Raw genomic sequence first — 25,489 nt, forward strand, 5'->3', positions numbered from 1 at the left:
CCAAAAGGTCAACAACTTATTTCAGGAATATTTCAAGACATATTTCTGGCGGAGGGGCAATCAATGAAGGTTGTAGGCCTGAACTTCACAGAACAAGTGTTTGCCCATGGCCAGCTGTACGTGGGCTGCTCGAGGGTTGGAAAACCAAGCAATCTTTTTGTCTTGGCACCAAGTAAGAAAACCAGAAATGTTGTATACCAAGAGGTTTTGAGAAATTGAAAATTGAAAAAACGTCATGTAGGAAATGTACTGTGATATTGCTCTAAAATATACATGTTCTTTTCATCATATATTTGTCTTATTCTTATTCAACCCGGGCGAAGCCGGGTACCTCAGCTAGTACTTTATATGTTGGCTGCAATCTCCATACAGTTCATCAAATTTTTTTTGGTATACAAGATCGAGGCTCGTGCAAGAGCTAACATTGATCACAAAAAGACAAACTGACACATAAAACATAAAACGTATGATAAAGGGAGCGGGAGACAAGATGGAGAGCAGGGACATCGGGAGATCTGTGGGAGGGAGAGGGCTTGGGGGAGGAGGAGGCATGGGAAGGGGGGCGGGGGGTGGGAGAAGTATAAAACACAAGGACACCAAGGACTTCCAGGAAGGAAGTTGGTATTTCAAAAAAGTGGATCTGGGGTGAATTAACGGTTGTAGAAAAGATCAAGGTTTTGGATGGGGGAAGATAAGAGATGGTGGTGAACAGCTGTTTTAAACACCCGGAGGGAGGAGTGGGATTGAAGGGAGTGAGGGAGTTTGTTCCAGAGGCGGGAGAAAAGAGGAATGAAAGAGTGAAGGTGAGCAGAGAGCCGAGATTTCGGCAGTTTAACCATCAGAGGGTTGCTGGCAGATCTTGTGCGACCTGTAGGAATATTTGGGGGACAGAGCACAGAGAGAGCTGGGGGAGCAAGGCCGGAGAGGAGTCGGTAGAAGACAGTAGAAGATAGATTAGTCGGTAGAAGATAATCTAGTTATCTAGTAGTATTTGCTAATGGGACAGAAGTGGCTGACAGTGTGATGGTAATGACTAATGGTAACGTAGCAGTGGTTGATAATGTTGTTGAATTGGCTGATGGCGAATTTACAGATACTGTTGAAGCTACAACAGCAATGGCTGAGGGCTTGGAGGAATCGGTTCATTACCACATCCAGTGGAGATAGCGGAGCATGACATTTGAACAGAGGTAGTCATCTGGCCTTGCCTGTCATGTACCTGAACAAATGGCTCCAGCATCTTCATGATGCCCACAGTTGTGAATTCCCCAGCCATTGTGGGGGCAGACGAGCAGGTTTGTCTCGTCGCCCGAGCATCGTACGTTATCCAGGTGCACGGGGCCATGGCCGGGCCCAAAACTCGCCCTGCGTGTCGCCAAGATGGCGTCTTTACAATTGAGACTTTGGCACAGTACTTGTGCGTCACGTAGGTCCCAGTCGTCGTCGCACACCGAGCCCCACACGCCCTTGTGCCACACCTCCACACGGCCTTGGCAAGGGTCATGGGTCCCCACCAGCCGAACATGTGAGCCTGTCCACACGCTCATTTGCTAAGGCATTTTACACAAACAAACATCCAATGGGCAAGCCATGTGATTAAAGTGAGCAAGTATCAATTGTTGACATGTCAAGACAATGCAAATAAATAAATTACAGCTCAGACTAGGTCATCCTAGTTTGGTGGGAGAAAGGGGATAAGGGGTTGGGAAGGGGCTGTTACCATCGGCGCAAACAACCAGGAACTAGACCAATGCTATGGAAGGAACAACATGTTTTCCTTAAGCAAAATTTTTGGAATACGGTATTAATGTATTTTGAAATAGTTTTGCTATGTTGCCATTTTCCACCATTTTAGGGTTAGTGGCTTAAAATGAGCTACACATGGCCAAAGTCATTTGTGAACTAGTTGACCAGGCCTGACGTCCTCTTGGTGTTTACCCCACACAGCTAGTGGACTCTCCCTTTCTCTCCTCTTGTTTTTTGGGCAGGAATTTGCAATTTGTTCAGCGTGATGCCGATAACTCGCCTACTTTTTGTGAAAGACATCGAAGGATTTGTAACATCCTTCAGTTAATGCCATCAGACAGTATACCCTGACTGCAAACTACCATTCCGACAGTTTACAGTCACATCAGGATTCAAATCCAGACTACGAATCTTTAAGGTGAGTGTACTACCAATGCACAACCCAGTCGGAATGTCTGTTTTCCCCTAAACAAGAGGAGTTAGCATCTTAAACCTGTTTACATAGCCGATGGATAGTGGACACTCCCTTTCTCTATTCTTGGTTTTTACCCGACACAGCTCCTGTACGCTCCCTTTCTCTATTCTTGGTTTTTAGCCACACAGCTAGTGGACGCTCCCTTTCTCTATTCTTGGTTTTTAGCCACACAGCTAGTGGACGCTCCCTTTCTCTATTCTTGGTTTTTACCCCACACAGCTCCTGTACGCTCCCTTTCTCTATTCTTGGTTTTTAGCCACACAGCTAGTGGACGCTCCCTTTCTCTATTCTTGGTTTTTAGCCACACAGCTAGTGGACGCTCCCTTTCTCTCCTCTTGGTTTTTACCCCACACAGCTCCTGTACGCTCCCTTTCTCTATTCTTGGTTTTTAGCCACACAGCTAGTGGACGCTCCCTTTCTCTATTCTTGGTTTTTAGCCACACAGCTAGTGGACGCTCCCTTTCTCTCCTCTTGGTTTTTACCCCACACAGCTCCTGTATGCTCCCTTTCTCTATTCTTGGTTTTTAGCCACACAGCTAGTGGACGCTCCCTTTCTCTATCCTTGGTTTTTAGCCACACAGCTAGTGGACGCTCCCTTTCTCTATTCTTGGTTTTTACCCCACACAGCTCCTGTACGCTCCCTTTCTCTATTCTTGGTTTTTAGCCACACAGCTAGTGGACGCTCCCTTTCTCTATTCTTGGTTTTTAGCCACACAGCTAGTGGACGCTCCCTTTCTCTCCTCTTGGTTTTTACCCCACACAGCTCCTGTACGCTCCCTTTCTCTTCTCTTGGTTTTTACCCCACACAGCTCCTGTACGCTCCCTTTCTCTATTCTTGGTTTTTAGCCACACAGCTAGTGGATGCTCCCTTTCTCTATTCTTGGTTTTTAGCCACACAGCTAGTGGACGCTCCCTTTCTCTATTCTTGGTTTTTAGCCACACAGCTAGTGGACGCTCCCTTTCTCTATTCTTGGTTTTTAGCCACACAGCTAGTGGACGCTCCCTTTCTCTCCTCTTGGTTTTTACCCCACACAGCTCCTGTACGCTCCCTTTCTCTCCTCTTGGTTTTTACCCCACACAGCTATGGGACGCTCCCTTTCTCTTCTCTTGGTTTTTACCCCACACAGCTCCTGTACGCTCCCTTTCTCTCCTCTTGGTTTTTACCCCACACAGCTATGGGACGCTCCCTTTCTCTCCTCTTGGTTTTTACCCCACACAGCTATGGGACGCTCCCTTTCTCTCCTCTTGGTTTTTACCCCACACAGCCCTTTCTCTATTCTTGGTTTTTACCCCACACAGCTCCTGTACGCTCCCTTTCTCTCCTCTTGGTTTTTACCCCACACAGCTATGGGACGCTCCCTTTCTCTCCTCTTGGTTTTTACCCCACACAGCTCCTGTACGCTCCCTTTCTCTCCTCTTGGTTTTTACCCCACACAGCTATGGGACGCTCCCTTTCTCTCCTCTTGGTTTTTACCCCACACAGCTAGTGGACACACCCTTTCTCTATTCTTGGTTTTTAGCCACACAGCTAGTGGACGCTCCCTTTCTCTCCTCTTGGTTTTTACCCCACACAGCTAGTGGACACTCCCTTTGTCTAATCTTGGTTTTTAGCCACACAGCTAATGGACGCTCCCTTTCTCTCCTCTTGGTTTTTACCCCACACAGCTCCTGTACGCTCCCTTTCTCTCCTCTTGGATTTTACCCCGCACACTAGTGGAGTCTCGCTTTCTCTCCTATTGGTTTTTACCCCGCACACTAGTGGTCTCACTTTTTCTCCTCTTGGTTTTTACCCCACACAGCTCCTGTACGCTCCCTTTCTCTCCTCTTGGTTTTTACCCCACACAGCTACTGGACGCTCCCTTTCTCTCCTCTTGGTTTTTACCCTACACTGCTAGTGGGTGCTCCCTTTCTCTTCTCTTGGTTTTTACCCCACATCGCTCATGAACTCTCCCTTTCTTTTCTCTTTGATTTTACCCTGCACACGAGTGGAGTCTCGCTTTCTCTCCTATTGGTTTTTACCCCGCACACTAGTGGAGTCTCGCTTTCTCTCCTCTTGGTTTTTACCCCGCATGGCTAATGGCTTTCCCTTTCTCTCCTCTTGGTTTTTACCCCGCATGGCTAATGGACGCTCCCTTTCTTTCCTCTTGGTTTTTACCCTGCATGGCTAATGGACACTCCCTTTCTCTCCTCTTGGTTTTTACCCCGCATGGCTAATGGTCGCTCCCTTTCTCTCCTCTTGGTTTTTACCCTACATGGCTAGTGGACGCTCCCTTTCTCTCCTCTTGTTCTATATACCCCGCATGGCTAGTGGACTTTCCCTTTCTCTCCTCTTGGTTTTTACCCCGCATAGCTCATGAACTCTCCCTTTCTTTTCTCTTGGTTTTTACCCCACACACTCGTGGAGTGTCGCTTTCTCTCCTCTTGGTTTTTACCCCGCATGGCTAATGGACTCTCCCTTTCTCTCCTCTTGGTTTTTACCGCACACAGCGAGTGAACTCTCCCTTTCTCTCCTCTTGGTTTTTACCCCGCATAGCTCGTGTTATCTCCCTTTCTCTCCTCTTGGTTTTTACCCTGCATGGCTAATGGACTCTCACTTTCTCTCCTCTTGGTGTTTACCCCACACAGCTGGTGAACTCTCCCTTTCTCTCCTCTTGTTTTTTTTATCCCACATGGCTAGTGGACTCTCCCTTTCTCTCCTCTTGGTGTTTACCCCACACAGTGAGTGAACTCTCCCTTTCTCTCCTCTTGGTGTTTACCCCACACAGCGAGTGAACTCTCCCTTTCTCTCCTCTTGGTTTTTACCCCGCATGGCTAGTAGACTCTCCCTTTCTCTCCTGGTTTTTACCCCGCATGGCTAGTAGACTCTCCCTTTCTCTCCTCTTGGTTTTTACCCCGTATAGCTCGTGAACTCTCCCTTTCTCTTCTCTTGTTTTTTACCTTGCACACTAATGGTCTCTCACTTTCTCTCCTCTTGGTGTCTACCCCCACACTGCAAGTGAACTCTCCCTTTCTCTCCTCTTGTTTTTTTTACCCCACATGGCTAGTGGACTCTCCCTTTCTCTCCTCCTGGTTTTTAACCCACACACCAGTGGACTATCCCCTCCTCTCCTCTTGGTTTTTACCCCGCATAGCTCGTGTTATCTCCCTTTCTCTCCTCTTGGTTTTTACCCTGCATGGCTAGTGGACTCTCCCTTTCTCTCCTCTTGGTTTTTACCCTGCATGGCTAATGGCCTCTCACTTTCTCTCCTCTTGGTGTTTACCCCACACAGCTGGTGAACTCTCCCTTTCTCTCCTCTTGTTTTTTTTACCCCACATGGCTAGTGGACTCTCCCTTTCTCTCCTCCTGGTTTTTAACCCACACACCAGTGGACTATCCCCTCCTCTCCTCTTGGTTTTTACCCCGCATAGCTCGTGTTATCTCCCTTTCTCTCCTCTTGGTTTTTACCCTGCATGGCTAGTGGACTCTCCCTTTCTCTCCTCTTGGTGTTTACCCCACACAGTGAGTGAACTCTCCCTTTCTCTCCTCTTGGTGTTTACCCCACACAGCGAGTGAACTCTCCCTTTCTCTCCTCTTGGTTTTTACCCCGCATGGCTAGTAGACTCTCCCTTTCTCTCCTGGTTTTTACCCCGCATGGCTAGTAGACTCTCCCTTTCTCTCCTCTTGGTTTTTACCCCATATAGCTTGTGAACTCTTCCTTTCTCTTCTCTTGTTTTTTTACGCTGCACACTAATGGTCTCCCACTTTCTCTCCTCTTGGTGTTTACCCCACACAGCGAGTGAACTCTCCCTTTCTCTCCTCTTGTTTTTTTTACCCCACATAGCTAGTGGACGCTCCCTTTCTCTCCTCTTGGTTTTTACCCCGCATGGCTAATGGACACTCCCTTTCTTTTCTCTTGGTTTTTACCCCACATGGCTCATGGACTCCCTTTCTCTCCTCCTGGTTTTACCCGGCATGGCTAGTAGACTCTCCCTTTCTCTCCTCTTGGTTTTTACCCCGCATGGCTAGTGGACTCTCCTTTTCTCTTCTCTTGGTTTTTACCCCACATGGCTCATGGACTCTCCCTTTCTCTCCTCCTGGTTTTTACCCCGCATGGCTCGTGGACTCTCCCTTTCTCTTCTCTTGGTTTTTACCCCGTATACTAGTGGACTCTCCCTTTCTCTCCTCTTGGTTTTTACCCCACACAGCTCGTGAAGTCTCCCTTTCTCTCCTCTTCGTTTTTACCCTGCATGGCTATTGGAGTAGTGGACTCTCCCTTTCTCTCCTCTTGGTTTTTACCCCACATGTCTCGTGGACTTTCCCTTTCTCTCCTCTTGGTTTTTAGTCCGCACACAAGTGGACTCTCCCCTCCTCTCCTCTTGGTTTTTACCCCGCATAGCCCGTGAAGTCCCCCTTTCTCTCCTCTTGGTTTTTACCCCGCATGTCTAGTGGACTTTCCCTTTCTCTCCTCTTGGTTTTTAGCCCGCACACAAGTGGACTCTCCCCTCCTCTCCTCTTGGTTTTTACCCCACATGGCTCGTGGACTCTCCCTTTCTCTCCTCTTGGTTTTTACCCCGCATGGCTAGTGGACTCTCCCTTTCTCTCCTGTGGTTTTTACCCCACATGTCTAGTGGACTTTCCCTTTCTCTCCTCTTGGTTTTTAGCCCGCACACAAGTGGACTCTCCCCTCCTCTCCTCTTGGTTTTTACCCCGCATAGCTCGTGGACTCTCCCTTTCTCTCCTCTTGGTTTTTACCCCGCATGTCTGGTAGACTTTCCCTTTCTCTCCTCTTGGTTTTTAGCCCGCACACAAGTGGACTCTCCCCTCCTCTCCTCTTGGTTTTTACCCCGCATAGCTCGTGAACTCCCCCTTTCTCTCCTCTTGGTTTTTACTCCGCATGGCTAGTGGACTCTCCCTTTCTCTCCTCTTGGTTTTTACCCCGCATGTCTAGTGGACTTTCCCTTTCTCTCCTCTTGGTTTTAACCCGCACACAAGTGGACTCTCCCCTCCTCTCCTCTTGGTTTTTACCCCGCATAGCTTGTGAACTCTCCCTTTCTCTCCTCTTGGTTTTTACCCAGCATGGCTAGTGGACTCTCCCTTTCTCTCCTCTTGGATTTTAGCCCACACACAAGTGGACTCTCCCCTCCTCTCCTCTTGGTTTTTACCCCGCATAGCTTGTGAACTCTCCCTTTCTCTCCTCTTGGTTTTTACCCAGCATGGCTAGTGGACTTTCCCTTTCTCTCCTCTTGGATTTTAGCCCACACACAAGTGGACTCTCCCCTCCTCTCCTCTTGGTTTTTACCCCGCATAGCTCGTGGACTCTCCCTTTCTCTCCTCTTGGTTTTTACCCCGCATGTCTGGTGGACTTTCCCTTTCTCTCCTCTTGGTTTTTAGCCCGCACACAAGTGGACTCTCCCCTCCTCTCCTCTTGGTTTTTACCCCGCATAGCTCATGAACTCCCCCTTTCTCTCCTCTTGGTTTTTACCCCGCATGTCTAGTGGACTTTCCCTTTCTCTCCTCTTGGTTTTTAGCCCGCACACAAGTGGACTCTCCCCTCCTCACCTCTTGGTTTTTACCCCACATGGCTCGTGGACTCTCCCTTTCTCTCCTCTTGGTTTTTACTCCGCATGGCTAGTGGACTCTCCCTTTCTCTCCTCTTGGTTTTTACCCCGCATGTCTAGTGGACTTTCCCTTTCTCTCCTCTTGGTTTTAACCCGCACACAAGTGGACTCTCCCCTCCTCTCCTCTTGGTTTTTACCCCGCATAGCTTGTGAACTCTCCCTTTCTCTCCTCTTGGTTTTTACCCAGCATGGCTAGTGGACTCTCCCTTTCTCTCCTCTTGGTTTTTAGCCTGCACACAAGTGGACTCTCCCCTTCTCTCCTCTTGGGTTTTACCCCGCATAGCTCGTGAACTCTCCCTTTCTCTCCTCTTGGGTTTTACCCCGCATAGCTCGTGAACTCTCCCTTTCTCTCTTCTTGGTTTTTACCCAGCATGGCTAGTGGACTCTCCCTTTCTCTCTTCTTGGGTTTTACCCCGCATGGCTAGTGGACTCTCCCTTTCTCTCTTCTTGGTTTTTACCCAGCATGGCTAGTGGACTCTCCCTTTCTCTCCTCTTGGTTTTTAGCCCGCACACAAGTGGACTCTCCCCTCCTCTCCTCTTGGTTTTTACCCCGCATAGCTTGTGAACTCTCCCTTTCTCTCCTCTTGGTTTTTACCCAGCATGGCTAGTGGACTCTCCCTTTCTCTCCTCTTGGTTTTTACCCTGCACATAAGTGGACTCTCCCCTTCTCTCCTCTTGGGTTTTACCCCACATAGCTCGTGAACTCTCCCTTTCTCTCTTCTTGGTTTTTACACAGCCTGACTAGTGCAAAGCAGGGGAAAGCAATTGTTTCACACCATCTGTGTGTCTGTCAGTCTGTCATCGAGGAACAGCTTAATCTTTTCAATTTAACGCCATATTTTGAACATTGTAGAACAGGAATCGATTTGTTTGCACCAAATACCTGCAGTTTAGCAGTACTTTGGCTTCAAATTTGACAAAATGACATGGTGCTTCATCCCACGCACGCATGCACACTAGGCGGAAGAGCAATTGCTTCAGTGTGTCAGTCTGTCTGTCTGTCGGGCAGTCAAAAAAAAGAAATGTCCCCCATGTACTCTCTCATTCCATTTGATCCATTTTCTTTGCTTAACGTTTAAATAACATTTAGGATTAGAAGCACAATTTGTTTTACCTCTTATTTATGTTTTCACTCATGTTTGTTTGTCTGTCTGCCTGTCTCTTTGTCTATGCTGTCTGTTTGACTGTGAGCACGATATCTCAAATAGTTATGGACGGATTCGGGTGAAACTTGGTGGACAGGTTGGGTGTGACAAGAATAAATCTATTCCATTTTGCTGAAGATTCGGATCTGGATACGAGAATTTAAAAAGGGATTGTTCATCAGTGAGTGGTAGGCCCAAAACCGATATATAGCACGATATCTCAAAAAGTTGTGGACGGAGTCAGACAAAACTTGGTGGATGAGTTGGAGGTGGTGACAACATCAAGCCAATAAAATTTTGGTTCATGTCTATCTGTCTGTTTCGTTTTGTTTCTGACCCAGAAACGAGTTTGAACAATTGACTTAAGTTTCCGAAATTTATCCTTCAATAGAATGATTCCATCCTGACAAATTTTACATTGAACTGATCCCTGATTTTGAATGAATAATTCCAACTGTTTGGAGTTGGTTTCATGTTGAGAATGTTGATTTAAAGGCACGTTTTATCACCATTCCAAGTTTATCTGTTGTATAATATTCCTTTATTTTACTCGTTCAATCCAGCATGCCTTTTACCGCTGATCACTTCAATTCAGTTAGGATTCTATTGGCTAAGTTTGATGTGAGAGAATTACCACTCGTGCTTGCAACCGGTTTGCAGTGAGCTGGTCCTAGAGATCATCGTGACAATCCTTTACCACTAGTACTAAGAAATTTGGAATTTGTTATTAAATGTTCTGGCACAAAATGTCTTTAACATTTTTTCAATGTTAAAAAAACATATATTTCCATATTTGCCAATATAAATGCAATAGAACACAAATATACAAAGTAATACTTTCAGAACATGGTGAACTCACAAGGATTCAATCAAAACAAGGAGAAAAAGACCTAAAATGTCATGGCCCCCGTGGTTTTAGTAATTTTGCTGTACGGAGTTAAAGGCCATCTTTGGTCAGATTACAAAACAAAATCTTCTGCCTATGTATACTCTCATGTATTATCTATATGCCAAATTTGAACAGAATCGGTCCATGCATGTAAGAGAAATGGTTGGGGACACGTTTAATTAACAAAATGGCCGCCCGTCAGCCATCTTGGATCGGATCTCGAAACAAAATGACGTGCGTATGTAACCCATCATTCATTATCTGTGTGTCAAGTTCGAACAATATCGGTTCATACATCACCGAGATATGGTTGTGGACGGATGGACGAGACCCAACCCATAAGACCCCGTTTCAGACTGGGTCCAACGGGGGGCTAATACCATGGAGAAATCTGTCTCTCATTATGTCATTTCTAAATGTACATGGTCATAAATAACAAGATTAAAATTTCACGACTACCCAAAGTATTTTTGTATCTGCCAGCAAATCCTATGGACCCATATTAGACCTTCTTCATCAAAGAGATCATATATTTATTTATTCCATATGTAAGGTGTGCCGGAAGTATGGGAGGGGGTTTGGGTCAGTGCACACATGATCCTGTTTAGAGGTTGGGGTAGTAGGGTGCTAGCAATTAGTTTGGTGTAACATGAAGTAATGGGACAAAGCAGGGATTACACAATTTCAGTCATGTTTGAGTACATAGAACATATATGGTTCTCTAATCAAATACATCATATGATAATATGTCCAAATGGCTGTAGATTATTCACAAATATATTTTTCAGATCATATGGAGGGTAATACACGACAATACAATGGCAGATATTCTTCATCCTTAGCCATACCACACTTGACTCAGATGTCAAACTCTAAGTGGGTTTGGTGAAATTGCTTTATGCATGAGGCTTGTGTGGTGTAGTGAGACCAAGGTAAACCATTCCCAATTCCCAATCCGGATCACCTTTTGAACCCAATACATAGCTGAGAGGCAGCAATTATTCCACAAACATTGAACTGCTGTACAAGTCTCTTCCGGTGAAACTACCTAAATCCAGGATCACTGCTCTACTCATTCATTCCTCTTTTTTCACATCCGTGCAATCAACTTCCACATTCTATTCAATCTCATTCATTCCCTCCAGGTCTTCAAGGCAGTTGTTCACCACCATCTCCGAACATCCCCAATCCAAAAAAAAAAGCTTTTCTGCCCTCGTTAACCCCCACACCACCCCAATCCTCCTCCATCAAAATTTCCAGTTTTCCCTCCTTGGAGTCTCCTTCTGTATCCATCTTGTCCACCCCATCAATCCTCTCCTGCCCCAATTCCTCCCCACACCCATTGTTTCTCCAAGTCTCCCTCTATCTTGGCCTTCAACTCTGCTGTTGGTGTTTCCCCCTCCCTCTACTGTTCCTTTTGCCTCCAGTTATGGCCTGATCCTTCAGTGTGCTAGCTCTTCCATGAGGCTCGACGATGTATAGAAAATAAATAAATAAATAAATAAATAAGGGTTTTGACAAAGATTTTTGAAGGATGTTGTGATAAACAAGCATTCTGAGTATTGTGCTGCAATACATGTCCCCTACCAAAGTTCAAAGTGCCATAACTTTGTCAAAAATGATCGAATATGCAAATTTATGCACGGTTGGTGCTGGTTTTCAAACTTGATCTGAGGTATGCTGAGACACATGTGTGTTACGCCTCGCCTCGTTGATAAGCCCGCAAGGTCGCTCCGTGGATCGGAGCGGCCTGCACGTATTGCACTGTGTGAATTATATAATTACCAACTCACGGTCTGAGGTACTAGCGATTCAAGAGATATCCATTTTAAAAATATTTTCGTTTAATTAACCATATCTGCCAAACCACGTGCCCTATCGCAAATTCTAAAAGGACATTTTAGTAGATTGACATGCTGAACAGATTTGTGAAGTTTCCCCTCGATTGGAAAATGAGGGAGGAGCTCGGTTTTAAAGGTTCATGCTTAAAAACGTCGTAACTCTGAAACCATGTGACGCATGACGTCATGCTCACTGACTTTTTTGTTCATGTGTATGCGATTCTGCTTGCAAAGTTTGGCCTCGATCTGTTCAGCCGTTGCAGAGAAAAAGGGGTTTTCGTGTTTTCACGAAAAACAATATGGCGGCCGAACCACGTGACCTGTGATGTCATAATTACCATTAAAATATTCTACAGACCGAGTCCCTCCTACGGTGAAAATTTGATCTCAATCGGTCCTATTTATTGCAGAGAAATTGGTTTTTAAAGGAAATTAAAACTTAAAATGGCACCGAGTTAAGGATCATCAGAATTATCAGAATTCCCAAAGTTCAAAGTGCCATAACTTTGTCAAAAATGATCGCAACGTCGTGAAGTTCGAACTTGTTCTGTAACTTATCATGAGGAAACCATGTGCCAAGTTTGAAATCATTAGCATTAAGCATTTAGAAAAAAAGTCCGGAAAGCTGTTCTTTGCGTGACGGACTGACGGACTGACGGACTGATGGACGGAGGGACGGCGTGCAAACCTATAGTCCCCTCCGGTGTACACCGGTAGGGGACTAATAATACCTCCCCCTCTGATTTGGATTACCATATACTATCACACAAACAAGTGTACATACCTGTGCCCCAGATGAACATTGTGACTCTGCCCACACCTGCGCAGGGTTAAAAAGGAAGGTTTGTTTAAGTTTTATTATAATCGTTATTTACATTTAAAATCACAATTTACCAGTTTACAATGAAAAGACACAGCTTGAGTCATGTTATTTATTTACCCTGCTTGAGTCATGTTATTTATTTACCCTGCTTGAGTCATGTTATTTATTTACCCTGCTTGAGTCATGTTATTTATTTACCCTGCTTGAGTCATGTTATTTATTTACCCTGCTTGAGTCATGTTATTTATTTACCCTGCTTGAGTCATGTTATTTATTTACCCTGCTTGAGTCATGTTATTTATTTACCCTGCTTGTCATGTTATTTATTTACCCTGCTTGAGTCATGTTATTTATTTACCCTGCTTGAGTCATGTTATTTATTTACCTTGCTTGAGTCATGTTATTTATTTACCCTGCTTGAGTCATGTTATTTATTTACCCTGCTTGAGTCATGTTATTTATTTACCCTGCTTGAGTCATGTTATTTATTTACCCTGCTTGAGTCATGTTATTTATTTACCCTGCTTGAGTCATGTTATTTATTTACCCTGCTTGAGTCATGTTATTTATTTACCCTGCTTGAGTCATGTTATTTATTTACCCTGCTTGAGTCATGTTATTTATTTACCCTGCTTGAGTCATGTTATTTATTTACCCTGCTTGAGTCATGTTATTTATTTACCCTGCTTGAGTAGTGTTATTTATTTACCCTGCTTGAGTCATGTTATTTATTTACCCTGCTTGAGTCATGTTATTTATTTACCCTGCTTGAGTCATGTTATTTATTTACCCTGCTTGAGTCATGTTATTTATTTACCTTGCTTGAGTCATGTTATTTATTTACCTTGCTTGAGTCATGTTATTTATTTACCTTGCTTGAGTCATGTTATTTATTTACCCTGCTTGAGTCATGTTATTTATTTACCTTGCTTGAGTCATGTTATTTATTTACCTTGCTTGAGTCATGTTATTTATTTACCCTGCTTGAGTCATGTTATTTATTTACCCTGCTTGTCATGTTATTTATTTACCCTGCTTGAGTCATGTTATTTATTTACCTTGCTTGAGTCATGTTATTTATTTACCCTGCTTGAGTCATGTTATTTATTTACCCTGCTTGAGTCATGTTATTTATTTACCCTGCTTGAGTCATGTTATTTATTTACCCTGCTTGAGTCATGTTATTTATTTACCCTGCTTGAGTCATGTTATTTATTTACCCTGCTTGAGTCATGTTATTTATTTACCCTGCTTGAGTCATGTTATTTATTTACCCTGCTTGAGTCATGTTATTTATTTACCCTGCTTGAGTCATGTTATTTATTTACCCTGCTTGAGTCATGTTATTTATTTACCCTGCTTGAGTCATGTTATTTATTTACCCTGCTTGAGTCATGTTATTTATTTACCTTGCTTGAGTCATGTTATTTATTTACCCTGCTTGAGTCATGTTATTTATTTACCCTGCTTGAGTCATGTTATTTATTTACCCTGCTTGAGTCATGTTATTTATTTACCCTGCTTGAGTCATGTTATTTATTTACCCTGCTTGAGTCATGTTATTTATTTACCCTGCTTGAGTCATGTTATTTATTTACCCTGCTTGAGTAATGTTATTTATTTACCCTGCTTGAGTCATGTTATTTATTTACCCTGCTTGAGTCATGTTATTTATTTACCCTGCTTGAGTCATGTTATTTATTTACCCTGCTTGAGTCATGTTATTTATTTACCCTGCTTGTCATGTTATTTATTTACCCTGCTTGAGTCATGTTATTTATTTACCCTGCTTGAGTCATGTTATTTATTTACCTTGCTTGAGTCATGTTATTTATTTACCCTGCTTGAGTCATGTTATTTATTTACCCTGCTTGAGTCATGTTATTTATTTACCCTGCTTGAGTCATGTTATTTATTTACCCTGCTTGAGTCATGTTATTTATTTACCCTGCTTGAGTCATGTTATTTATTTACCCTGCTTGAGTCATGTTATTTATTTACCCTGCTTGAGTCATGTTATTTATTTACCCTGCTTGAGTCATGTTATTTATTTACCCTGCTTGAGTCATGTTATTTATTTACCCTGCTTGAGTCATGTTATTTATTTACCCTGCTTGAGTAGTGTTATTTATTTACCCTGCTTGAGTCATGTTATTTATTTACCCTGCTTGAGTCATGTTATTTATTTACCCTGCTTGAGTCATGTTATTTATTTACCCTGCTTGAGTCATGTTATTTATTTACCTTGCTTGAGTCATGTTATTTATTTACCTTGCTTGAGTCATGTTATTTATTTACCTTGCTTGAGTCATGTTATTTATTTACCCTGCTTGAGTCATGTTATTTATTTACCTTGCTTGAGTCATGTTATTTATTTACCTTGCTTGAGTCATGTTATTTATTTACCCTGCTTGAGTCATGTTATTTATTTACCCTGCTTGTCATGTTATTTATTTACCCTGCTTGAGTCATGTTATTTATTTACCTTGCTTGAGTCATGTTATTTATTTACCCTGCTTGAGTCATGTTATTTATTTACCCTGCTTGAGTCATGTTATTTATTTACCCTGCTTGAGTCATGTTATTTATTTACCCTGCTTGAGTCATGTTATTTATTTACCCTGCTTGAGTCATGTTATTTATTTACCCTGCTTGAGTCATGTTATTTATTTACCCTGCTTGAGTCATGTTATTTATTTACCCTGCTTGAGTCATGTTATTTATTTACCCTGCTTGAGTCATGTTATTTATTTACCCTGCTTGAGTCATGTTATTTATTTACCCTGCTTGAGTCATGTTATTTATTTACCCTGCTTGAGTCATGTTATTTATTTACCTTGCTTGAGTCATGTTATTTATTTACCCTGCTTGAGTCATGTTATTTATTTACCCTGCTTGAGTCATGTTATTTATTTACCCTGCTTGAGTCATGTTATTTATTTACCCTGCTTGAGTCATGTTATTTATTTACCCTGCTTGAGTCATGTTATTTATTTACCCTGCTTGAGTCATGTTATTTATTTACCCTGCTTGAGTAATGTTATTTATTTACCCTGCTTGAGTCATGTTATTTATTTACCCTGCTTGAGTCATGTTATTTATTTACCCTGCTTGAGTCATGTTATTTATTTACCCTGCTTGAGTCATGTTATTTATTTACCCTGCTTGTCATGTTATTTATTTACCCTGCTTGAGTCATGTAATTTATTTGCCCTGCTTGAGTCATGTTATTTATTTACCCTGCTTGAGTCATGTTATTTATTTACCCTGCTTGAGTAATGTTATTTATTTACCCTGCTTGAGTAATGTTATTTATTTACCCTGCTTGAGTCATGTTATTTATTTACCTTGCTTGAGTCATGTTATTTATTTACCCTGCTTGAGTCATGTTATTTATTTACCCTGCTTGAGTCATGTTATTTATTTACCCTGCTTGAGTCATGTTATTTATTTACCCTGCTTGAGTCATGTTATTTATTTACCCTGCTTGAGTCATGTTATTTATTTACCCTGCTTGAGTCATGTTATTTATTTACCCTGCTTGAGTCATGTTATTTATTTACCCTGCTTGAGTCATGTTATTTATTTACCCTGTTTGAGTCATGTTATTTATTTACCCTGCTTGAGTCATGTTATTTATTTACCCTGCTTGAGTAATGTTATTTATTTACCCTGCTTGAGTCGTGTTATTTATTTACCCTGCTTGAGTCATGTTATTTATTTACCTTGCTTGAGTCATGTTATTTATTTACCCTGCTTGAGTCATGTTATTTATTTACCTTGCTTGAGTCATGTTATTTATTTACCCTGCTTGAGTCATGTTATTTATTTACCTTGCTTGAGTCATGTTATTTATTTACCCTGCTTGAGTCATGTTATTTATTTACCCTGCTTGAGTCATGTTATTTATTTACCTTGCTTGAGTCATGTTATTTATTTACCTTGCTTGAGTCATGTTATTTATTTACCCTGCTTGAGTCATGTTATTTATTTACCTTGCTTGATTCATGTTATTTATTTACCCTGCTTGAGTCATGTTATTTATTTACCCTGCTTGAGTCATGTTATTTATTTACCCTGCTTGAGTCATGTTATTTATTTACCCTGCTTGAGTCATGTTATTTATTTACCCTGCTTGAGTCATGTTATTTATTTACCCTGCTTGAGTCATGTTATTTATTTACCCTGCTTGAGTCATGTTATTTATTTACCCTGCTTGAGTAGTGTTATTTATTTACCCTGCTTGAGTCATGTTATTTATTTACCCTGCTTGAGTCATGTTATTTATTTACCCTGCTTGAGTCATGTTATTTATTTACCCTGCTTGAGTCATGTTATTTATTTACCTTGCTTGAGTCATGTTATTTATTTACCTTGCTTGAGTCATGTTATTTATTTACCCTGCTTGAGTCATGTTATTTATTTACCTTGCTTGAGTCATGTTATTTATTTACCTTGCTTGAGTCATGTTATTTATTTACCCTGCTTGAGTCATGTTATTTATTTACCCTGCTTGTCATGTTATTTATTTACCCTGCTTGAGTCATGTTATTTATTTACCTTGCTTGAGTCATGTTATTTATTTACCCTGCTTGAGTCATGTTATTTATTTACCTTGCTTGATTCATGTTATTTATTTACCCTGCTTGAGTCATGTTATTTATTTACCCTGCTTGTCATGTTATTTATTTACCCTGCTTGAGTAGTGTTATTTATTTACCCTGCTTGAGTAGTGTTATTTATTTACCCTGCTTGAGTCATGTTATTTATTTACCCTGCTTGAGTCATGTTATTTATTTACCCTGCTTGAGTCATGTTATTTATTTACCTTGCTTGAGTCATGTTATTTATTTACCCTGCTTGAGTCATGTTATTTATTTACCCTGCTTGAGTCATGTTATTTATTTACCCTGCTTGAGTCATGTTATTTATTTACCCTGCTTGAGTCATGTTATTTATTTACCCTGCTTGAGTCATGTTATTTATTTACCCTGCTTGAGTCATGTTATTTATTTACCCTGCTTGAGTCATGTTATTTATTTACCCTGCTTGAGTCATGTTATTTATTTACCCTGCTTGAGTCATGTTATTTATTTACCCTGCTTGAGTCATGTTATTTATTTACCCTGCTTGAGTAGTGTTATTTATTTACCCTGCTTGAGTCATGTTATTTATTTACCCTGCTTGAGTCATGTTATTTATTTACCCTGCTTGAGTCATGTTATTTATTTACCCTGCTTGAGTCATGTTATTTATTTACCTTGCTTGAGTCATGTTATTTATTTACCTTGCTTGAGTCATGTTATTTATTTACCTTGCTTGAGTCATGTTATTTATTTACCCTGCTTGAGTCATGTTATTTATTTACCTTGCTTGAGTCATGTTATTTATTTACCTTGCTTGAGTCATGTTATTTATTTACCCTGCTTGAGTCATGTTATTTATTTACCCTGCTTGTCATGTTATTTATTTACCCTGCTTGAGTCATGTTATTTATTTACCTTGCTTGAGTCATGTTATTTATTTACCCTGCTTGAGTCATGTTATTTATTTACCCTGCTTGAGTCATGTTATTTATTTACCCTGCTTGAGTCATGTTATTTATTTACCCTGCTTGAGTCATGTTATTTATTTACCCTGCTTGAGTCATGTTATTTATTTACCCTGCTTGAGTCATGTTATTTATTTACCCTGCTTGAGTCATGTTATTTATTTACCCTGCTTGAGTCATGTTATTTATTTACCCTGCTTGAGTCATGTTATTTATTTACCCTGCTTGAGTCATGTTATTTATTTACCCTGCTTGAGTCATGTTATTTATTTACCCTGCTTGAGTCATGTTATTTATTTACCTTGCTTGAGTCATGTTATTTATTTACCCTGCTTGAGTCATGTTATTTATTTACCCTGCTTGAGTCATGTTATTTATTTACCCTGCTTGAGTCATGTTATTTATTTACCCTGCTTGAGTCATGTTATTTATTTACCCTGCTTGAGTCATGTTATTTATTTACCCTGCTTGAGTCATGTTATTTATTTACCCTGCTTGAGTAATGTTATTTATTTACCCTGCTTGAGTCATGTTATTTATTTACCCTGCTTGAGTCATGTTATTTATTTACCCTGCTTGAGTCATGTTATTTATTTACCCTGCTTGAGTCATGTTATTTATTTACCCTGCTTGTCATGTTATTTATTTACCCTGCTTGAGTCATGTAATTTATTTGCCCTGCTTGAGTCATGTTATTTATTTACCCTGCTTGAGTCATGTTATTTATTTACCCTGCTTGAGTAATGTTATTTATTTACCCTGCTTGAGTAATGTTATTTATTTACCCTGCTTGAGTCATGTTATTTATTTACCTTGCTTGAGTCATGTTATTTATTTACCCTGCTTGAGTCATGTTATTTATTTACCCTGCTTGAGTCATGTTATTTATTTACCCTGCTTGAGTCATGTTATTTATTTACCCTGCTTGAGTCATGTTATTTATTTACCCTGCTTGAGTCATGTTATTTATTTACCCTGCTTGAGTCATGTTATTTATTTACCCTGCTTGAGTCATGTTATTTATTTACCCTGCTTGAGTCATGTTATTTATTTACCCTGTTTGAGTCATGTTATTTATTTACCCTGCTTGAGTCATGTTATTTATTTACCCTGCTTGAGTAATGTTATTTATTTACCCTGCTTGAGTCGTGTTATTTATTTACCCTGCTTGAGTCATGTTATTTATTTACCTTGCTTGAGTCATGTTATTTATTTACCCTGCTTGAGTCATGTTATTTATTTACCTTGCTTGAGTCATGTTATTTATTTACCCTGCTTGAGTCATGTTATTTATTTACCTTGCTTGAGTCATGTTATTTATTTACCCTGCTTGAGTCATGTTATTTATTTACCCTGCTTGAGTCATGTTATTTATTTACCTTGCTTGAGTCATGTTATTTATTTACCTTGCTTGAGTCATGTTATTTATTTACCCTGCTTGAGTCATGTTATTTATTTACCCTGTTTGAGTCATGTTATTTATTTACCCTGCTTGAGTCATGTTATTTATTTACCATGTTTGAGTCATGTTATTTATTTACCCTGCTTGAGTCATGTTATTTATTTACCCTGCTTGAGTCATGGTATTTATTAGCGCTGAGGAAGCGCCTCTAGCGAATGACTTCCAGCCAGTGTAACGCGAATTCCTGTCACAGGAATTCTGAGATCATATAAGTGTGACGTGGCAGTTCCTGATTGGTTCGTGTTGGGGAACCCCTTCTCGCTGCCGACGTGACGTAAATTCGCGCACCCGCACTGGTGAAGCGCGAGATTCGGCCCAAGGTTCTTATTATTATTATTATTATTTTTGTATACAAGATCGAGGCTCGAACCATGATCGAGGCTCGAAATTCCATGCCCGAACCTCAGCGCAATCCAAGAGGATTCACTTGTTTACCCTGCTTGAGTCATGTTATTTATTTACCCTGCTTGAGTCATGTTATTTATTTACCCTGCTTGAGTCATGTTATTTATTTACCCTGCTTGAGTCATGTTATTTATTTACCCTGCTTGAGTCATGTTATTTATTTACCCTGTTTGAGTCATGTTATTTATTTACGCTGCTTGTCATGTTATTTATTTACCCTGCTTGAGTCATGTTATTTATTTACCCTGCTTGAGTCATGGTATTTATTTACCCTGCTTGAGTCATGTTATTTATTTACCCTGCTTGAGTCATGGTATTTATTTACCCTGCTTGAGTCATGTTATTTATTTACCTTGCTTGAGTCATGTTATTTATTTACCTTGCTTGAGTCATGTTATTTATTTACCTTGCTTGAGTCATGTTATTTATTTACCCTGCTTGAGTCATGTTATTTATTTACCTTGCTTGAGTCATGTTATTTATTTACCCTGCTTGAGTCATGTTATTTATTTACCCTGCTTGAGTCATGTTATTTATTTACCCTGCTTGAGTCATGTTATTTATTTACCTTGCTTGAGTCATGTTATTTATTTACCCTGCTTGAGTCATGTTATTTATTTACCCTGCTTGAGTCATGTTATTTATTTACCTTGCTTGAGTCATGTTATTTATTTACCCTGCTTGAGTCATGTTATTTATTTACCTTGCTTGAGTCATGTTATTTATTTACCCTGCTTGAGTCATGTTATTTATTTACCCTGCTTGAGTCATGTTATTTATTTACCTTGCTTGAGTCATGTTATTTATTTACCCTGCTTGAGTCATGTTATTTATTTACCTTGCTTGAGTCATGTTATTTATTTACCCTGCTTGAGTCATGTTATTTATTTACCCTGCTTGAGTCATGTTATTTATTTACCCTGCTTGAGTCATGTTATTTATTTACCTTGCTTGAGTCATGTTATTTATTTACCCTGCTTGAGTCATGTTATTTATTTACCTTGCTTGAGTCATGTTATTTATTTACCCTGCTTGAGTCATGTTATTTATTTACCCTGCTTGAGTCATGTTATTTATTTACCCTGCTTGAGTCATGTTATTTATTTACCCTGCTTGAGTCATGTTATTTATTTACCTTGCTTGAGTCATGTTATTTATTTACCCTGCTTGAGTCATGTTATTTATTTACCCTGCTTGAGTCATGTTATTTATTTACCCTGCTTGAGTCATGTTATTTATTTACCCTGCTTGAGTCATGTTATTTATTTACCCTGCTTGAGTCATGTTATTTATTTACCCTGCTTGAGTCATGTTATTTATTTACCCTGCTTGTCATGTTATTTATTTACCCTGCTTGAGTCATGTTATTTATTTACCCTGCTTGAGTCATGTTATTTATTTACCCTGCTTGTCATGTTATTTATTTACCCTGCTTGAGTCATGTTATTTATTTACCCTGCTTGTCATGTTATTTATTTACCCTGCTTGAGTCATGTTATTTATTTACCCTGCTTGTCATGTTATTTATTTACCCTGCTTGAGTCATGTTATTTATTTACCCTGCTTGAGTCATGTTATTTATTTACCTTGCTTGAGTCATGTTATTTATTTACCCTGCTTGAGTCATGTTATTTATTTACCCTGCTTGAGTTATGTTATTTATTTACCCTGCTTGAGTCATGTTATTTATTTACCCTGCTTGTCATGTTATTTATTTACCCTGCTTGAGTCATGTTATTTATTTACCCTGCTTGAGTCATGTTATTTATTTACCCTGCTTGAGTCATGTTATTTATTTACCCTGCTTGAGTCATGTTATTTATTTACCCTGCTTGAGTCATGTTATTTATTTACCCTGCTTGTCATGTTATTTATTTACCCTGCTTGAGTCATGTTATTTATTTACCCTGCTTGAGTCATGTTATTTATTTACCTTGCTTGAGTCATGTTATTTATTTACCCTGCTTGAGTCATGTTATTTATTTACCCTGCTTGTCATGTTATTTATTTACCCTGCTTGAGTCATGTTATTTATTTACCCTGCTTGAGTCATGTTATTTATTTACCCTGCTTGAGTCATGTTATTTATTTACCTTGCTTGAGTCATGTTATTTATTTACCCTGCTTGTCATGTTATTTATTTTCCCTTGCTTGAGTCATGTTATTTATTTACCCTGCTTGAGTCATGTTATTTATTTACCCTGCTTGAGTCATGTTATTTATTTACCTTGCTTGAGTCATGTTATTTATTTACCCTGCTTGAGTCATGTTATTTATTTACCCTGCTTGAGTCATGTTATTTATTTACCCTGCTTGTCATGTTATTTATTTACCCTGCTTGAGTCATGTTATTTATTTACCCTGCTTGAGTCATGTTATTTATTTACCCTGCTTGAGTCATGTTATTTATTTACCCTGCTTGTCATGTTATTTATTTACCCTGCTTGAGTCATGTTATTTATTTACCCTGCTTGAGTCATGTTATTTATTTACCCTGCTTGTCATGTTATTTATTTACCCTGCTTGTCATGTTATTTATTTACCCTGCTTGTCATGTTATTTATTTACCCTGCTTGTCATGTTATTTATTTACCCTGCTTGAGTCATGTTATTTATTTACCCTGCTTGAGTCATGTTATTTATTTACCCTGCTTGTCATGTTATTTATTTACCCTGCTTGAGTCATGTTATTTATTTACCCTGCTTGTCATGTTATTTATTTACCCTGCTTGAGTCATGTTATTTATTTACCCTGCTTGAGTCATGTTATTTATTTACCCTGCTTGAGTCATGTTATTTATTTACCCTGCTTGTCATGTTATTTATTTACCCTGCTTGAGTCATGTTATTTATTTACCCTGCTTGAGTCATGTTATTTATTTACCCTGCTTGTCATGTTATTTATTTACCCTGCTTGAGTCATGTTATTTATTTACCCTGCTTGTCATGTTATTTATTTACCCTGCTTGAGTCATGTTATTTATTTACCCTGCTTGAGTCATGTTATTTATTTACCTTGCTTGAGTCATGTTATTTATTTACCCTGCTTGTCATGTTATTTATTTACCCTGCTTGTCATGTTATTTATTTACCCTGTTTGAGTCATGTTATTTATTTACCTTGCTTGTCGTGTTATTTATTTACCCTGCTTGAGTCATGTTATTTATTTACCTTGCTTGAAAACATTGAATAAATATATCCAAGTTTTCTATATTCAAAATTAAATCTGACTCGACAAAACTGTTATTTTATACTTACTATGGGTCTCGTTGGTTCATTGGACCAAATTTGAATTGGTCATCACCGCCTTGTAGCATACCTGCCTGCTGAACTCAAGGGTCTTTTGGTTCCTCAGGGACTTTTGGTTCCTCGGGGACTTTTGGGTCTTCTGAGTCGTTTGGATTCTCAGGGACTTTTGGGTGATCTAGGTCTTTAGGTGTCTTTGGGGTCTTAAGGATCTTAGGGGTATTAAAGGGTCTTCAAAGGTCGAAGGGGCTTCAGCAGTCTAAAGAGTTAAAAGCTACATTTCAATAGTATGTAACACCTAATTAATTAATATACGTACGTAATTAATAGACACAAAAAGTATGACACACACACACACACACACACACACACACACACACACACACACACACACACACACACACACACACACACACACACACACACACACACACCTAATCCATTTATAGTAGATTGCTGCACAAAACAAGTATCAGATTAATGGCTATGTGATAAATTAACTCCTACTCGTGTCTGTTACCAAAGATGGCCGCTGTGGATAACAACTATCATCTTACCTACTGACCGGGTTAGACCAGGACACTGTCCACCACACTCGAGAAGGTGAAGAAAACAAATGAGAATATCAATAAGCAAGTTTGTCACGTGATGTGATTTGGATCAGTCCTTGCTTTGAAGATAATTGGAGTTTGCATCCAGGACACGACAAAATTGATATTTTTTTGGATGGATTTTCCTGTGTTTTTCAACTTTTTTTCTTTAAATAATGGGTGTGGTCCAATACAATGGGTGTGGTGGCTCCGATGGACGGGTGTGGTGAAATCACGGTTGTGGTCCATCGGACGGGTGTGGTGGAATTGTGAGTGAGGTAGATCGGATGGGGGTGGTGGCGGTGGTGACCGAGGGTACGGTTTGGGGACAAGTATAGGTTGTGCCTCCCCCCTATCCTGCCTCCCCCCAGGCCCTCTCCCTCCAAAAACATCTCCCGATGTCCCTGCTCTCAAATGTTGTGTTTGTGTGCTTCCTCCCCTTCTCTCCCCATCTTGTCGACCGCTCCCCTTTTTATATACTTTGTTTGCTGTTTGTTTGATTTGTTTGTTTGATAAATGTTAGCTCTTTCACGAGCCTCGACTCTGTATACAAAAACAAACAAACAAACAAAAAAGCAAAAAAAAGCAAAAAAAACAGAGAATTGAGGAGACAAATTCCTTGAAACGGTCCAAACCGGATGGGCGTTTTTTAGGAGACACCAACTCCTTACTTAATGGCTGTTGGCTCCCTATGGGAGCTCATCCACCCTTTTCCAGGTGTTGTTTTTAGTCCTGGCAGGGTCTCACCGTCACCCTCCCCACCAGCAAGGTCAGTAAAGGGTGTCGGTTTAGTCGCCGACAACCAGACCATGCGGCAGGTAGAACTGGGTTACATGTTACCGGTGGCAGTCCCAAAAGACTGACCTGACTTGGTTGGCAAAATGATGCTTATGTGGCGGACACAAAAGCCCACTGGCGTGGTGACATCATTCCACGCACCGAGTGGGCGGTGGCCACGCCCGAGGGGTAGGCGTGGCCTCATGATATACCCCGGGCGACCAGCCCGGAGGAGTCTTAGTGTTACAGTGTAGTCTTACAATAAAGACGTTTATATGTTACCGCTTGTCCGCTTCCTCCTTGCTCACAAGCAGCGCGCGTAACGCCGCGCTTTACTGGTGACCCTTGACGTTGGATCTGCCGGAGCGATCCTTCCACACGCGACGCCATCGCCATGGCCGCCTACGTCAAACTTCCGGAATTTTGGGAGGCTCAGGCCGAAGTCTGGTTCGTCCAGGCCGAAGCCCAATTTCAGCTTCGGCACCTCACCGGCGATGACACGCGCTACTGCCACGTCGTCGCCTCCCTCGGGCCCGGCACGGCCGCTCGAGTTGTGTCCGTCCTTCGCCACCCACCGGACGGCCACAAGTACGAGGCACTCAAGCGGCTACTCCTAGCCACGTTCAGCCTCACGGACGACGCACGGGCCAACCGCCTCCTGGATATCCCCGAGCTCGGTGAGACGCGCCCGTCGGTCCGAATGGACCATATGCTGTCACTGTTGGGCGACGAAGCCCCCGGTTCGCTATTCCGGGCGCTTTTCCGTCGCCAACTTCCAGCGCAGGTTCGCCTCGCGTTGGCCGGGACCGGGCTAACGGAACCCCGAGCATTGGCGGCCGAGGCGGACAAGTACTTCGCCGCTTCGGACACGCGGGCGAGCGTTGGCGTGGCCGTCACGGCCTTCGACGCTGATGTTCCACAGCATCATCTTCTACAGCACG

General features: G+C 41.0%; 2 protein-coding genes across 6 annotated transcripts in view; one reads left to right on the plus strand and one right to left on the minus strand.

The window, feature by feature from the left end:
• LOC144892684 (uncharacterized) overlaps positions 1-25,489 on the plus strand; it is an 88,328-nt gene that overhangs the window by 34,052 nt on the left and 28,787 nt on the right. The window lies entirely within an intron of this gene.
• Positions 1-25,489, minus strand: part of LOC137428924 (scavenger receptor cysteine-rich domain-containing group B protein-like) — an 87,424-nt gene that overhangs the window by 23,430 nt on the left and 38,505 nt on the right. For 4 of the 5 annotated variants that reach the window (XM_068118798.2, XM_078780806.1, XM_078780803.1 and 1 more), the window contains 2 exons: positions 12,479-12,514; positions 1,220-1,531 (listed from right to left, as the gene is read on the minus strand). In XM_068118798.2, the coding sequence (XP_067974899.1) occupies positions 1,220-1,531; positions 12,479-12,514 (348 nt within the window). The remainder of the gene's footprint in view (positions 1-1,219; positions 1,532-12,478; positions 12,515-25,489) is intronic. The other variant, XM_078780805.1, reaches the window with a different exon arrangement.

Source organism: Myxine glutinosa, chromosome 6 (assembly GCF_964187855.1).
Source record: "Myxine glutinosa chromosome 6, kmMyxGlut1.1, whole genome shotgun sequence".
NCBI classification, from domain to species: Eukaryota; Metazoa; Chordata; class Myxini; order Myxiniformes; family Myxinidae; genus Myxine; species Myxine glutinosa.